The 16,613-nt window shown below is 39.3% G+C and overlaps 1 protein-coding gene across 8 annotated transcripts in view; it reads right to left on the bottom strand.

Annotated features, from left to right (window-relative positions):
- Window positions 1-16,613, bottom strand: part of MAPKAP1 (MAPK associated protein 1) — a 304,477-nt gene that overhangs the window by 96,659 nt on the left and 191,205 nt on the right. For all 8 annotated transcript variants that reach the window (XR_011649456.1, XM_004463399.5, XM_004463397.5 and 5 more), the window contains one exon: window positions 11,603-11,712. Coding sequence is in view for 7 of the 8 variants with exons in the window: in XM_004463399.5 (XP_004463456.1) it covers window positions 11,603-11,712 (110 nt within the window). In the remaining variant the exon portion in view is untranslated. The remainder of the gene's footprint in view (window positions 1-11,602; window positions 11,713-16,613) is intronic.

Below are 16,613 nucleotides of genomic sequence, written 5' to 3'. Positions count from 1 at the left end.
GCAGGAATCAAGTTCAAGACATTCAAAACACTGATATAAAGCTCACACTCTATATTCCAGTTTTTTAATATCCCAATGTCCTTTTGAGCCTTTTCTCCTCCATTCTTAGATCCCATCCAATATCATGTATTACATTTAACTGTCATAATCTCTTTAGTTTCTTTTTCTTTTTTTAATTGTGGAAACATGTGCAACATAAACCATCCCATATGCAACATAAACCATCCCATCCCAAGCGTAACTTTCAGTGGGATTAATCACATTCACAATGGTGCAGTACCCTTACCACCATCTATTACTAAAACTTTCCTTTTACCCCAAACAGAAACACTATACTCATTTTGCATTAACTCCCCCATTCCCCCTGCCCGCCCCCCTTCTAGAAACCTGTACTCTATTTCTGTCTCTATGAGCTTGCCTATTTTCTGATATTTTCTTTGTGGTTACCACAGGCCTTAAACTTAATATCCTAAAGCTGTAACAATCTAGTTTTCTTTGATACCAACTTAACTTCAACAGCATACATAAACTATGTTCCTATTCCTTTCTGCCCCAACACCTTTATGCAGTTCTGTTCACAAATTATATATTTATACAATATGTTTCCCAAACGATTGATTTATCATTATATTTTATGCATTTTGCCTTTTAGATACCATAGGAAGTAAAAAGTGGAGTTACAAATAAAACATGCAATAATTATTCATGTCATTTTCTTTATCAGAAATCTTTACTTCTTCGTGTTGTTTCAGTCAATTGTCTAGTGTCTTTTCCTTTCAACCTGCAGAACTACCTGTAGCATCTCACATAGGCCTGATCTAGTGATGATGAAATCCTTCAACTTTTCTTTATTTGGGAATATCTTAATCCTGCCCTCATTTTTGAAGGACAGTTTTGATGGTTATAGAATTCTTGGTTGGCATTTTTTCTTCTTCTTGCTATTAGCACTTTAAATACGTCATCCCATTGCCTTCTTGCCTCTCTGGTTTCTGATGAGAAATGTGCATTTAATCTTATTGAGGGTCTCTTAAATGAGACACACTACTTCTCTCCAGACATTAAGAATTCTCTCTTTATCTTTGACATTCAACAGTTTGATTATAACACGATGTGGCAAATGCTTATTAAGGAGCTACTATATGAAGGCACTCTTCTGGGTTTTGGTGTGAACACAATTAGCAGAGGCCCTGCTTATGGAGTTTATATTTTGAGGGAGTATGAATAATGCCCCCGCAAAGATACCCAAACCCTAATCCCTAGAACCTGTGACTACATTGTCTTACATGGCAAAAGGGGTTTTGCAGATGTGACGAAGTTAAGGATCTCGAGATGGGGAGGTTATCCTGGATCATCTGGGTCCTTAGTCACTGAGTCTTTAGAAGGGAAAAGAGGGAGGCAGGAGAGTAAGAGGCAAAGGAGATACGAGGATGAAAGTAGAGGCTAGAGATGAAGGAAGAGGTATGGGAGTCAAGGAAAGCAGGTGGCCTCTGGAGCTGGAAAAGGCAAGGAGCTGGATCCCCCCCAGAGTCTCTAGTAGGAACCACTGATACCCTGATTTTAGCCCTGTGAGCACTATTTTCAGACTCCCACCCTACAAAATTGTAAGATAATAGATTTGAATTGTTTTAAGCCATGGTGTTTGTGGTCATTTGTTACAGCAGGCTTAGGAAATAAACCCAAGGGGCATTAGTAAAAACAAACAAAAAACAAAACAAAAACATGGTGTGGTATGGGTCTACTTGTGTTTATCCTGTTTGGAGTTTATTAAGCATTAGTTTGAAATGCTTCAGGGCTCCTGTCTTTTCTTAAATTTGGTAGAGTATTTTAGCCATTATTTCTCTGAATATTCTCTGCCCCTTTCTTTCTTCTCTTGGGATTCCCACAATGCATATATTTATATTCTTTATGGAGGCCCACAGGTAAAGGCTTCACTTTACTTCAGTCTTTCCTCTTTCTGTTCCTCAGACTGGATGATTTCACTTGAAGTCCATTGATTCTTTCTTCTGCCAGTTCCAATGAGCTGTTGAACTCCTTTAGGGAATTATTGGTTTCTGTTACTATGTTCTTCAGCTCTGTTAGAGTCCTCATTTCCAACTATCAATATTCTCTTTGTGTCCATCTGTCATTTTCCTGATTTCCTTTAGTTCTTTGCCATGCTTTCCTTTAGCTCTTTAAGCAAATTTAGTTGTCTTTTAAAAGTCTTTGCCTGGAATGCCCTACATCTGATCCTTCCCTTTGATGGTTTCTAATGCTCTAATCTTCTTCTGGCCTGGGCTATGGCTTCCCATTTCTTTGTTTCATAATCTTTTGTTCTTGTTTACCACTCTGCTATCTTGATCCTCTTCTTCTAGTTTTGAGTACAGGGTCAGGCCTCTGGACATCTGGCTCCTTTATCTTCTGCTGCATGCCCTCTATCCCTTTCCTCCTCCAATAATTTTGAACTTATGTTCTGTTACTACACTTCAGAACATTTTGTCCTCTCTGCCTGGAATGTTCTTGCTTACCCATTTCCCAAAATTCGAATCAATCTTTAAAAAGCCATCACAGAAACCACTTACTCCAGAAGTGATTTTTTACTTTTTTAACTTCCCTGTCCCACCTAGCATTTTTAAAGTATTACCTTACTTGTGCCACTTGTTTTATTACCTCTTTTTATGAGTCTTTGTTCTCAGTGGGCTTTCCATCTGATTTCTAGGACAGTGCCTAGCACAGAGTAGGAAGCATTCAATAATGACTGTTGAACTACACAGGGCATCATAAAGCTATATGGAGCTTTAGAGCATACATTTCCCTATCACCCAGTGCCCTTGATTATTCTTCACTCAACCTTTCTCATGTTAGAGATGACAAAATGGAAGTTCAGAGAGGTAAGTACATGATCACACATATAGCTACCAGAGTTTCTTAATTCTAAGATGCACATTTTTTAACATTTCTAAAATCAGGATGCAGCTTATCATCAATACGAAAATTTGATGCAGTAGCATTTCTTTTTCTTTTTTGCTCTAAAAGTATTATTAAATTAGTGGTGTTCTAAAATTAGTCCCTCAGGGTCCAAGGTTTGATACCCAGGGTCTCCTGACCCGGGTGGTGAGCTGCCCTGTGCACAGAACTGCCTCCCGCAAGGAGTGCCATGCCATGCAGGGGTGCCCTGGCACAGGGGTGCCCCACGTGAAAGGAGTGCACTCCTCAAGAAGAGCTGCCCTGCGTGAAAAAAGCACAGTCTGTTCAGCAGTGGCACTACACACATGGAGAGCTGATGCAGCAAGATGACGCAACAAAAAAGAGATGCAGTAGCTGAGTGTGCAAGCTGACACAGAAAAACACAAAGCAAAGTGGACACAAAGAGCAGACAATGAGGGGGAGGAAGGGGAGAGAAATAAATAAAATAAATCTTTAAAAAAAAATTAAAATTAAATAAAATTAGTCCCTAGTGGACCCAGGGAAAGGTCCTGTAAGTCCAGGTTGCTAGATGGCTCCCATATCACCACAAGGCCTCTTGCAAAGATATGTCTTTTCTCTTCCTTTCATTCCGCTTTTTCTTTAATCTAATCTATGCTTTAATGGGCCCAGGTAGAACGAATGAATAGTTTTTGTGATGGAAAAGAAATTTCTGAAAGAGTAGTGACTAGCAGGAGGAGTAAATGCTAGTCAAATGTAGTTTTGGTGAATGACATATTTCAAATTTTTCTGATGTGGCAGTTGCAAGAGCACATAAACACCCTACTAAAATAATTGTGTCTCTAAAGTGGTTCCAAAAGATTTTTTGTTTGACATAAATTCTCTAAATTTCCAGGCTTTCTGGATAAAACAGTTGACTGCAATGCCATCTTTAATGTGTTTCACTCTATACTCAAAAAGATCCATCAGGAGCCTCAGAGCACTCAAGATGGGGAGGATCAGGTAAGAAGAAATAAGAGAAAGAGGCAGACAGGCAGCAAGGAGGCATATTTAACTTGGAGCTTCTTGCCTGAGGCATTTCTGAGTCATACATTTAAACACCATAGTAGCCCTAATTTACTACATCATTGTCCTACTGGGTCATTGGATACTAAATACCAGGTCCTTATTTCTTAGCCCCACACAAAAGTGCTCAGCATGATTATTTCTTCTCTCAAAAGAGTGAGCAGTTTTCTATAGAAATTACTCCTTTTTGACAAAGAACATCTAAACAGTCCCATTTAACTTTTATTATTATTATTTTTATTATTTTTAAAGGATTACCTGCTTCAGTACTGGCTTACAAACTCTATTTTCATAGAAGAAAGGTTACTGGATTTTCTGTCTTTACAATTACACAGGAAGCAGGACTCTTATTTCCTTTCAACCCTATAGCTAGAAGATTCTTTAGCTTACTTTAACCTTTGGAAAACATTTCAGGTAAGAAGAATGTTAAAAACCTTATTCCATCTAAAACATGTGGGCTTCATTTTTCTATAGGATATCAGGACAGGTGTATGTTGCTTTAAGAAAGCTAGACATAAAACATTAAAACTGACACCAATACAGACAAACTGTGCAATTACAAAAAGAATTCCTAGCTTTATATCCAGATCACCACAGGGTTCCTTTAAATGCTCCACTTCCCTAGTGCATTTAGATCTGAGAATCAATGAACATTTCTGTTTACAGAATTTTAAATTTGTTCTCTCATTAAGGTTCTAATAAGCAACATGGTACAATAAAAACTATGGGCTTTGAGGTCAAAAAAGCTTGGGCTCCAATTTAGGTTCCACCATTTACTTCCTGTGGAAATTTGGGTTACTTTAACTTCTCTAAGTCTCATCTGTAAAAGAGGCATAATAAAATCTACCTCCAACGGGCATTGTACAGATCAAATGTAAGTATACAAAGGCATTCAATAAACCAGCTTTTCCTCTGTGCCTCTACTACCATACCCCTGGAATAGATCTTGGGGAAAGACCAACCCTTTACCTGACACACAAATCCCCCTTAAAAAACTTCTGATAAAAAATGAATTAAGTTGTACACAACTATCTGGCATGAAAGTAAGCCCACTGTGTGAAGTATTATAGGGAGTGGGTCAGAGAGACTAACCCTGTAAATGACAGTTTATACCTACAGGCTAACATCAGGTTACAGGCCCTGAATCTCCCTACCTGGTTGGCTTTCTGCATTCTCTGCCTGGTCTGTATCACTCTGTCATACTGCAATCATCAACTTTGGTCACTTCTTTCCCCATTTCTTGCCAGTTCTTTTCTTTCTTCTTTTTCAGATTCTCTGTACCTACTTTGCCCTTTTGGATCTCAGTGTATCTAACAGTGATTAAAAGTTTGGATTTTATTCTAAACTCAGCTGGAAATCATTCAAAGGTTTAGAGCAGATATGACCTGATTTATATTTTAAAAGAGCCCCCTGGATGCTTTGTAGATAACAGACTGGAGGAGGTGATGAGTGGAAGCAGGAAAACCAGGTAGGGTGCTATTTTGAGAGTCCAGGTGAAAGTCACAGTGACTTAGACTTATCTAATGGAGATAGAAAAAACAGAATGGATTCAGGATATATTCTGGAGAAAACTGGTAGGACTTGCTAATGCCTAAGGTGTGGGGAGTGAGGGCAGAGGGGAATCTCAAGGCTGACAACTGGATATTTAGCTCAGACTCTTGGGTGGATGGTGGAACCATTTACTATGACAGGAACCTAGTCTTTCTCTCTTGGAGGGTTAATTTTATTACAGATTTTTTAAAGGGATGAATGTTAAATTAACTGCTAAGTCATCTGACATATCCTTTATTTTTTTTAAGAACATGTACTTTTTAAAAAAAAATGAGGCTAGTTTAATCACCTCTCCTTGCTCCCCGCCCCCCAGATGACTCCCTTGTCTGTTTGCTCATTGTTTTTTTTTTGCTTGTTGTTTGTTTTTTCTTTAGGAGGCACTGCTCAGCTGCTTGAGCCACATGGTCCTTGTTTGTTTTGTTTTTGCTTGTTTGCTTATTATCTGCTCATTGTTTTTGCTAGTTGTCTGCTTGTTGTTTTGTTTTTGTTTTTTTTTTTAAGATTTATTTTGTTCATTTCTCACGCCCCCCCAACCCTATCTGCTTTCTGTGTCACATTTGCTGTGTGTTCTTCTGTGTCCGCTTGCATTCTTGGTGGCACCAGGAATCTGTGTTTCTTTTTTTTGTATCATCCTGTTGCATCAGCTCTCATGTGGGCGGCACCACTCCTGGGCAGGCCATGCTTTTTTCGCACGGGGTGGCTCTCCTTGAGGGGCACGCTCCTTGTGCGTGGGGCTACCCTACGCAGGGGACAGCCCTGCGTGGCACGGCACTCCTTGCGCATGGCAGCACTGCGTGTGGACTAGCTCACCACATGGACCAGGAGGCCCTGGGCATTGAACCCTGAACCTCCCATGTGGTAGGCGGACGCTCTATCAGTTGAGCCAAAACCGCTTCCCTGCTTGTTTTTTTTGCTCAATGTCTACCTGTTGTTTGTATGTCTTCTTTAGGAGGTACCAGAAACTGAAGCCAGGACCTCCCATGTGGGAGGCAGGCACTCAACTGCTTGAGCCACATCTATTCCTGAAATAACCTTTTCATATTAAAATATGGTAAGCCTTTAATGACCACTGCTTTGAATGACATTATCCCTCCCATACACACTTTTCAACTCTTCCTTCCTTAAATGTGAAATCAATTTTTAAATGTCAATATCTCAAAGAGGAATTCCTTGACTACCCTATATGATGCAGTAAGCTCCCCTACATCCAATTTTTAAAAAAATTTATTTTATCTATTTCTTCCCCACCCCACCCCCCCCCAGTTGTCTGCTCTCTGTGTCCATTTGCTGTGTGTTCATCTGTGTCCACTTGCATTCTTGTCAGTGGGACTGGGAATCTGTGTCTCTTTTCATTGCGTCATCTTGCTGCATCAGCTCTCCATGTATGCGGTGCCACTCCTGGGCAGGCTGTGCTTTTTTTGCACAGGGCGGCTCTCCTTATGGGGTGCACTCCTTGTGCGTGGGGTTCCCCTATGTGGGGGACACCCCTGCGTGGCATGGCACTCCTTGCACCCATTAGCACTGCGCGTGGGCCAGCTCACCACATGGGTCAGGAGGCCCTGGGTTTGAACCCTGGGCTTCCCATATGGTAGGTGGACACTCTATCAGTTGAGCCAAATCTGCTTCCCTGCATCCTATTATTCTCTTTTTTCAGCCCTTATATTTATACTTTCTCGAGAATGTACAGTTCCCCTCAGCTAGGGCCTTTTCTGTTTCACCACTGTTTTCCTGCACCCAGCATAGGTTTGACACATAGGGGTATATGATGAGTGAATATACAACACAGCCATAATATATTAGGATCAAGATTTAAATTTTACATGAATTTTTAAGATAAAACTTGAGAATCCATTGATGACATCATTAGTTGTCCCTTAGACCAGAAACCCACACTCCTTGTGGAAGATGTTCAGCTATCCCCTCTGTTCCTAGCCGTACTTTAGGGAATAATGGTTGAGAAGCCCTAGGCTAGAATGTTTCATAGGTAAAGTTCTAAGGGGCCTGGTGAAACCACAGTAAGTTAGTAAGTGATAAAGTACTCTGTGACCACACAGTCAAAGATATTAAGAGGAAGCCTACTTCATAAAACTAACATCTTTCTTTCAAGTTCTAGATGAGATTTTATAAAGGGAGAAGTAGGAATGAATGTCACAAAACTTAGTAACACTATTGTAAGGTCTTTTCAAAAGGACCTTCAAGCTAATAAAAATTTGTCATATCTAAAGGCAAGAATGAACAGGGATAAGAAAAAGTTAATGTGTTTTTGTTCAATCTTTCAGTAGACAATAGAGAAAAGAAAAATACCTTCAGTTAATGAGCACCAAAATGAAACAGAGCTATGCAGAAAACAATTCTGCTTGGTAAATCCCACTTTGAAGCCTTCTTCTCTCTGTTGTAGAATCAAGAGATACCTATATTTCTGTGTCAATTTTAAAATTGAAAGTGGAGCTCTCTCCATTTCTTAGTATCATACTTCAGGAAGTTAGCAGAGGTTGGTTGGTAGTAGCATTTTAAAGTAACAACAAAAACAATAAAATGCTAAGAAATCCCAAAGGACATTGATTGTGAGACATGATCTTAACAGAAGAACTTGAACTAAGGGCATTATTCACTAAATAACTAGTAAAATTTACTGCTTAAATCAAGGGGCCTGACAGGCTACTCTTTACTAAGTAAAAAACACACCTACCCAACTGTTAAAATTTGTAAAGACTTTCCATCTAATTCTTCTAAAATTGGAGTCTCCAATTACCATTTTCTTAAATAGTGGGAACTTTCTACCAATGCAGGTAGATTCCAAATGTCAAGTAGGACAGTAATAAAATGAAAAGCTAGACAGAAATTTTAAGAGAGACATTTAAAAGTGGGCTTAAAATAAATGGGCCTTTGCAGAGAACTGACTGGAATATATTGTGAAAAGATGACTACAGTTCAGTACATGAATATTAATAGGAAAAAACTCTATAGTGTTCATAAAGTTAAGACTTGATGAAAAAATTACCAATAATGCAAGTCAAAAATTTAGATCAGTTACAATGTCTGCAATCATATTTCTATTCATAAAAAACAAAAGTAAAATTAGAAACTCAAAGGGTTTCCATTGACAAAGTTACTTTCCAAAACAAAGATGAAGAACTCTTTGCTCAAGCAAACATTTACTACCTTCTGATTTTTTTTACAAATGAAAATTGGGGAGGACGTGCCAGAGGGAAGGACAGTAGCCTATTTAAACATTAGTAATGCTCTTAAATCCACATCTTTGTTTAATAATGAAATGTCTAAGTTCCACTTTTTTTTTTTTTTATTATTATTAAGTGAAGAATTGTGTGGTAGGTCTGGAAAAACAATGAAAAAAGTCAGGTTTGGTAGGTAAGGAGCAGAATCAGCCCATCAAAGATTTTCTGAAATTGTGTTCTAGTACAACTTACCTCTAACACACAAACTGTGAGCACTCTTGACTCCATATGGCATACTGTTAAATTTCAATTGGTATTTCTCCCCTCTCCCTTTAGTTAAATAAGAATTGCAAAGAAGCAAGAATTGTTCTGTGTTCAATTATGTAAAAGCTGCTTGAACAAAGTACTGAGCACTCAAATTCTGTCCCAGATAGGTGTCTTGGTAGGCAACTTCCCCCAAAGATGGAGCTGTTGCTATAGCACTGACTCAGAATGCGAAGGATGAGAGTACCTCTAAACTGGCATCTCCTGCAGCCAAATTTATGACTAAGTTCATGTGTAAGTAATAGGTAAGTAATATAATAAGTTTTTCATAACCAACTGTGAGTACCAATAGATACCTCTTTTTTTGGTAAAAGTGCTTGTGTTATTCTCTATGACTGGAGAGGATTTTCTTCTTTTCATTAATCAGCCTTTAAAAGACGTCCACTCCACAATACAAAGTTCAAAAACGCAGAAAATATCCTGCTTTTATGAAGCTACTCTAAATAAACACCTTAGCCAAGCTGCAGATACTTATATTTTATGAGACTAGACTTAACAAAACAATAGAAAGAGCTTCTTGAAAGCTTTTTGGACTAAGAAACTGGACAGTAATTTATGTAAATGCATCAGTCTCAACTGGCTTCTCTAGCATGAAAAGGAATAAATACAGGTCACTGTTTTTAGGATAATGAGTTCTAACTCTTTGCCTAGAGATGGCAAAGATTCTGATGGAATCTTTTGTGTATATACGTGTAATGATAAATGTGTGTTTGTGTATATGATAAACATGGTTGTGGGGATGGACACAGATTTACAGGTATGTAATTAGACTGGGATGGCTGGAAATAGAGGGAATGACACTGGTATGCCAAAAAGTTGAGAGGTATCTCCTGGTCTAAAAAATCTGTGACAAGGGAATTTCTTTTAAGAAGTCTAAAACAAAAATTCTACCTCCTTGCTGGATAATTTGGAATAATGCTTTCTTAGACAATAATGAATTATATCACAAAACACACTATTGTATAAAAATTTAGAGATAAAATCAAATAGAACCAGGATCCTAAAGGAAGAAGATAAATGCTTATTTAATATTGTTGAATATAGGAAGCTGTTTTAAAACTATTAGATTGGCACCTAGAACCCTGAAATACCTACTTTCCACTGAGAAGGAGAGGATACTTCTCTTCAATCACCTCCTAAATGCAAAGAGGTTTGACCCCCATGCAATGTATAAAAGTCACCCAAAAAATGAACAAAAGAGGTGTTTGGAAAAACCAGAACACCATTCATCCCAGCTAACGACTTGTTCATTATGAGTGATGATGGATAAAGACTTCTCATGCTGAGATGAAATCAAGATTTATATGCATTGTTTCCTCTCCCAACTTGTGCGAAGATCATCATCATTTAATTCTATCTCTGCGGCCAGTGATGGGCATCCAGAGAGCTGGTTATCAAACGGCGCAGTCAGCTGGCAAAAGCCGAAACGTGCAGTTGGCACATCTGGACGGAGCCGCCACAGCCGAGGGTGAACAATGACTCCTGGCAAGCATCCAAATTGCTTGCAGATACTAGCAGGTCTCATCTACAACCACCCCTACCAGCATCTCTCTCTCTCTCTCTTTTTTATGAGAATCAGATTTTCATTGCTCCATTCAATTGCTCTCCTCTGCCATTTTTTACAGCTCTTATCGTTCCCCTGGAATATGGCCTTGAGACAGCTCATCCGTGTCCTTCACTGTGTTATCTCTTCTAACTTTTATTAAAACTTCAGCTTTCATCTGAAGATAGCTAATTAAATCTGGAACAGATTATGTGCCTCCCCTTAAAAGAGTACAAAACTCTTTTCTTCAACCTGCCGATGCTTTTTTTCTATTTCCAAAAGGTGAAACCAAAGGTGCTTAGGAAGTCTCATTTATTTACAAAGCTAAGATATTTGACATGTCATATAGAGGTCGATTTATATTAAACTTGTCTGTAGTATAACAAATCTTTGAGCTATTTCACAAAATAATTATTTCTCAATACCAGTGCTATTTTTTCTCTTATCATCGAAATATCACAGCAATACCACAAGCCTATTTTCTGTATAAAGTTGGATAATGACTTAGAGATTAACAGTTATTTGTATACATTAATTGATTTCTTTTTTAATCATTTTCTTTTAGGTTGCCCTCATTTGATAAAAATGAAAAGAAGTTTTTTTTTTCTTTTTTCCATACCCCAAACACTAGTAACTAAGGGTTTCCCCATGTAAAAATATGTTAAAAAGCAGTTCCTGAATGGGGATTGATTTGTTTTTAAGACAGCTTTATATTAGCACAAGAAGCTCTGTTTTAATCTACCACAAACTGTTAATGATGGAGCTTCCATAACTGCTAAGAACACATCCTTCTCGTATATGCCACTGACCCAGCTGTCCTTGGGCTTAGGAGCAGCTTAAAATCACTTTTTTTTTTCTTTTTGTAGACCTGCTAACCAAATCTTCTAGTAATGGATATCTGAAACATTCTAGCAAGCCATTAAATGTGTGCATACGCATGCATGCGCGCGCACGCACACACACACACTCTTTTTCTCCCCGCCCCCACACTTTTAGCTAAGAATTGGGCATCTATTGCCAGGGTATGATTTAACTGTCCCACCTGAAATTTTCTGGGATCCTTTCCTTCGCTTCACTGCCTTCAGTAAGATTTCCTTCATGGTGACCTTTGTGTTGTCCACCTGAATAAGGGAGAATCCATGAGCAGCATTTCTGCAGGAAAAGACAAATATTAACTTATTACCAATGTTAAACCAGAGAGCTATTACTGTGGTCTTTACCATGTTTTGAAAAGTTTAAAAATAAGTGTACATCAAAGTGTTAGTTAATTAAAAATAGGTTAAATAAACCTACTTTTAATAACATGAGAGAGAGAGGGGAAAAATATATTCTAGTACCTAGAAGTTCCAAGTGAAAGAGAGGTCAGGGTTAGGGAAGATTTTTCTTATTTATCTTAAATACAACTGGTCTATGTGGGTCACTAGTACCATTGGTTTCTAGTTCTGGTTGCCAAGCCAAATCTTGCAGTAAGGATTGTGAGTCTATAAACTTGGTTTGTGTCAGTAGATATCACTGGAGGCAGATACCACTATCATATTAAAACTCATGGAGTCCTGGGGGAAAAATTTCCTGGACTACGGGGGGAAAAAAGATATCCCAAAACAATTTAGGACAAGGAAAAGAAACGGCTCTTCCTAACTGGCCAGTAAATGAATGAATGAATGAATGAATGAACGACTCTCTCTCTCTCTATATATATATATATATTCTGTGGACACTTAAGTAAGAATGTTTTAATCTACTTGGTCCTAGAAAGTCAATCAAAATATTAGCTGAAGCATAAATAATATCAAGACAAAATACTAACACTACTGTAAACTTCTAGCCAATCAAATTTGGGGGAACTTCATCTAGATAAGAAAAAAACAGCTAAGAAACAAATACCCTAGAAATAGAAGCCATTCTTCTAGGTGCAGTATAACTTCACTAAGACTAATAATTGCAATAGTAAGTATCACAAGTACTACCCACTGCGCCTGGGCACTGACACAAAACAGGCCAATTCCAAATAGTTCATTAAACAAACAGGACACAAGTTTCCAACTATGGAACATGGGAATTGCTACAAGGAGTTTGGTCACATTCCCATTTCCCCATAAGAATCTCAAAGGGAAAATGGCCAAAACACGTGGAAGAACTTAAAACTGACAAGAACTCTGAAAGAAAAGCCAAGGCCCAAGCTAAGCCCTGGAAAAACTTCTTAATGGCAGGCTAGGCTGGGAAGAGGCCTTAAACCTAGGGTGGCCCCAACTAGGTAGTTGGCTTTCCACAGGGGCTGGGGGCCAATCTCAAAACCAAGGACCAATTTGCTTCTTTAATATAGAGACAGCTTCACATTCCTTCTCTCCATACAGCTTGCTGCTTAATTCTTGACATTCCACTGGTTAAAAGCAAAAGCCAATGTCTGTCTGGTTAGCATGATAATCCATTTTAACTTGGTCAAGTTCTTGCTATTGAACAGCAGGCCTGAGAACTGTCAAGCTAATTTTACTGAACACTCTGTTACTGAATCATGCCTGAGCCCCAGCCATTCTTTACCTCAGAAGCTGGACCCCATCCCAGAACAATCTTTAAAAGTTTATTCTACTGATCAAAGCAAAATAAGAAATAGCTGTTAAAAAAACCCAACTATATTTAGGGAGCAATGCAGTAAGTGATACTTTGGCAACAGTACTGAAATGTAAAGTGCTTTGTGCATTTATAAACTTAGGGGTATTTGCTCTGGCGTTAGTCCAGCGTGTGTTTGGATCGAATGCCAATCATCCACATTCAGATTTGCCTTCCTCCGCTTTCCCCTCAGAAGTCAGTGTGTGCTCCATCTGTGATAATATGTTGGGCGATGGATGAGGAAGGTCTGAAAGGGAACACCAGTTCTTGGAGACTCACAAACTAGCTTAGACTGCTCAAACTCTCATTCACTGGGTTCCACCTGAACTGTTTTAGATTTGAGCCTGATTCTAAGTTGACGTACCTTCTCCCCTAATCTGCTGCTGGCTGATAGCATTATTTCAAGCCAATACATTTATCTTTTTCAGCAAAGGCAGACTAAAAACTCAAAAGGATGCTTTGTGTTTAGACTAACTTCCATAAAATAAAAGTGCCCTTTTAAAAGATTTTTGAACAGAGGAAAACCCCTAGTCTGTATTTTTCTGTCATTTTACCAAAACGTACCTGGGTGACAAGGTTAAAGCAAGCAGAGGAAATCCCTGGTACTTATCATCTACAAGCATTACTGATAAATTGTGTGGTGGAGGAATAAAGGATTACCTTCTGTATTTTTTCATTACACTTTTCTTTTGTTACAGAATACATAAATCCATTGTGGCACAATGTAATATGTATCACCATGCTACACCTGCGGACGCTTCTGAGCGGCTGCCATGTCTGTGCAGTCAGGAATGATAAGTGAACCACCCGTGAATGTTAACGATAGTGATCATTCTGAGGTAACTCGGCTCTCCATCTTCCTTTACAGCCTCCGTGCTGAAGCCAGGGTAGCAAGGTTCATGAGAGGAAAATGAAAACAACAGTAAAGGGAAGGGGCACGCACAGCACTTGGAATGTACCTTCACGAGTGTGCAGTATCTTACTCTGGGGCTCCATTTCGGTAAAAACATGCACATTGAAAGAAGGAAGAGGTTCTGACCTGTGCACTGCACACTCAACCAGACCTAATGGAAGTTTCCCCATGCCAGTTTCATACTCCACTCACTTCTTTCCTTCCAGGCATTGGCAAACTTTGAATCTTGTTCCAAGACTGTTGCACTTAAGGGAGTAAAATGGGCTATGATTTTTGGTTTTGTTTTGTTTTTGTGAATAATAAAAATATATTTATAAAACATAAGAGTACATAATATAAGTGGTTCTCAAAATCCATCCATTAAGTTATTCTCCCATTTAATAAATGTAAATGGAAACTTGCTGCGACAATTTTCAACTTGACTTCCAAACATTCTGGGTTTTATGCCTCCTCTCTCTTTATATCCAGGACTTTTTATGGGCTTTTAAAACAAGTCTATTGAAATACATCTTTTAAAGCCACTTTTATTTAATATAAAATATTGGGTCTGATACTGAGAGACAGTGATCTTGGGAGCAGGCAGCCCATCTTTCCTTGAGGCACTACATTCCAGGCTCTGAGCCGTGGCTTGTGCTGGTGGTGACTAGCTCTCAGATGGACAGGCAGACAGGCTGCAGACCCAGAGGCACAGAGCAGAACCTGCTCCTCCTCTTGTGTCCCTCATGGACAAGCAGCTTGTCTTCTCCCAGTGCAGGGCATTCTAGGGACAATGAGCAGAAGTGGCCGCCCTTCTGCAACTTCTTGGGCTGCCTATTCTGAGTCTAGGATGAAGCTCCACTTCAGGGAGCTGACTAAATTGTGCCAGGACTGCTTCAGTCAATTCAAAGTTAGATTTTGTCCAGTCTCATAACCACTGAAAAACGAATGGGCATTTTTTTTTTTTAAAGATTTATTTATTTTTATTTATTTAATTCCCCTTCCCTCCCCCGGTTGTCTGTTTTCTGTGTCTTTTTGCTGCGTCTTGTTTCTTTGTCCGCTTCTGTTGTCGTCAGCGGCAACGGCAGGGAAGTGTGGGCGGCGCCATTCCTCGGCAGGCTGCTCCCTCCTTCGCGCTGGGTGGCTCTCCTTATGGGTGCACTCCTTGCGCGTGGGGCTCCCCCACGCGGGGGACACCCCTGTGTGGCACGGCACTCCTTGCGCGCATCAGCACTGCGCATGGGCCAGCTCCACATGGGTCAAGGAGGCCAGGGGCTTGAACTGCGGGCCTCCCATGTGGTAGACGGACGCCCTAACCACTGGGCCAAAGTACGAATGGGCATTTTAAAATGAGTTTACTCACTTGAGGAATTCAGCTCTGTCCCGGCACAAAGCCACTCCGTTTCCACAGTGAAGTTTTTACACCAGGATTAACTTAACACTCATGCAAAGAGCATATCTCTTATTAAGTATTAACTCAGAGGTGATGAAAGAGAGAATAAAGTAGGGACTCTTCTTAATCTGAAAAGCTTATGCTCTATTTATAGAAAGAACTGACCAGAACTCAGTTGGAGAGAACACATGGTCTGGGAGTTAAATACTCTTTGATTCAAATCCTGGTTCCATAGCTAATTAAAATGGTGCTTTAATATGTGGGAACTTCAGATGTATCCATAAAATAAGAAAGGCACTTCCCTACAAAAACTGTCATGAGGATAAAATAGACAATGCCTGCTAAGTATGTGGCATTAAGGTTGGTTAATGGTAAAAAGAACTTCATAAACGTTAGTTCTCTTTTGTTTCCCTTGTACGAAGTCATCATCGCAAGAGACTGCTCAGTTGGGGGAATGGATCTCAACTCTCACTGCTTGTAATTGGTGTAACCCAGGTTCATTAAAATGTGCATCTGCTAGGGGATGTTGGCAACTTTCAGGGGCACTATCAGTAAGTAGCCTCTAGCCCAGGCATCAAAAAACCTCTGTAGCTCAAAGGAGAAGAAACTAATTCCAAGCACTCAGGATACAGTTTTCAAGGCTTTCCTTTTTCAGAGTGTAAACCACAGCTTAACTCATTGACTTTGGATGGGAATGATTGAGTCAGAAATCATGGTGGTATTGAAGAGAATTCAATGAGATTTATTAAGAGCTTTTTGATTTGCATAGTACAAGTTATTCATTGTTCTACAATTACAGTAACAGTAGCTACTATTTTTATTGAGCACCTACTATGTGCCAGAAACTGTGTTAAGCTTTTCTATCTGTATTAACTTATTCAAATCTAAGAAGGTGATATTATCACATATACCTTGTAGAAATCGAGGCTGGAGGCAGTAGGTAGTTTACGTGAGTTCACTCATCTATTAAAGATCCTATTTTGGATCCGGAAACCAACAATATCATCCCTAACCCAAGTAGCACAGTCCAGTAGGAGAGAAAGACAAAGAAACAAGAAGCAATTATAGTTCTGTGTGATAAAACCCAAAGATGGAGGCAAGCTCAAAGTGATATCAAAACACAAGGGCACCCAGCTGAGACCATTCTAGACCAACCAGCTGGGT

The sequence above is a fragment of the Dasypus novemcinctus genome, chromosome 8 (genome assembly GCF_030445035.2).
Source record: "Dasypus novemcinctus isolate mDasNov1 chromosome 8, mDasNov1.1.hap2, whole genome shotgun sequence".
Lineage (NCBI taxonomy): Eukaryota > Metazoa > Chordata > Mammalia > Cingulata > Dasypodidae > Dasypus > Dasypus novemcinctus.
This window is presented reverse-complemented; position numbering and strand designations above follow the sequence as displayed.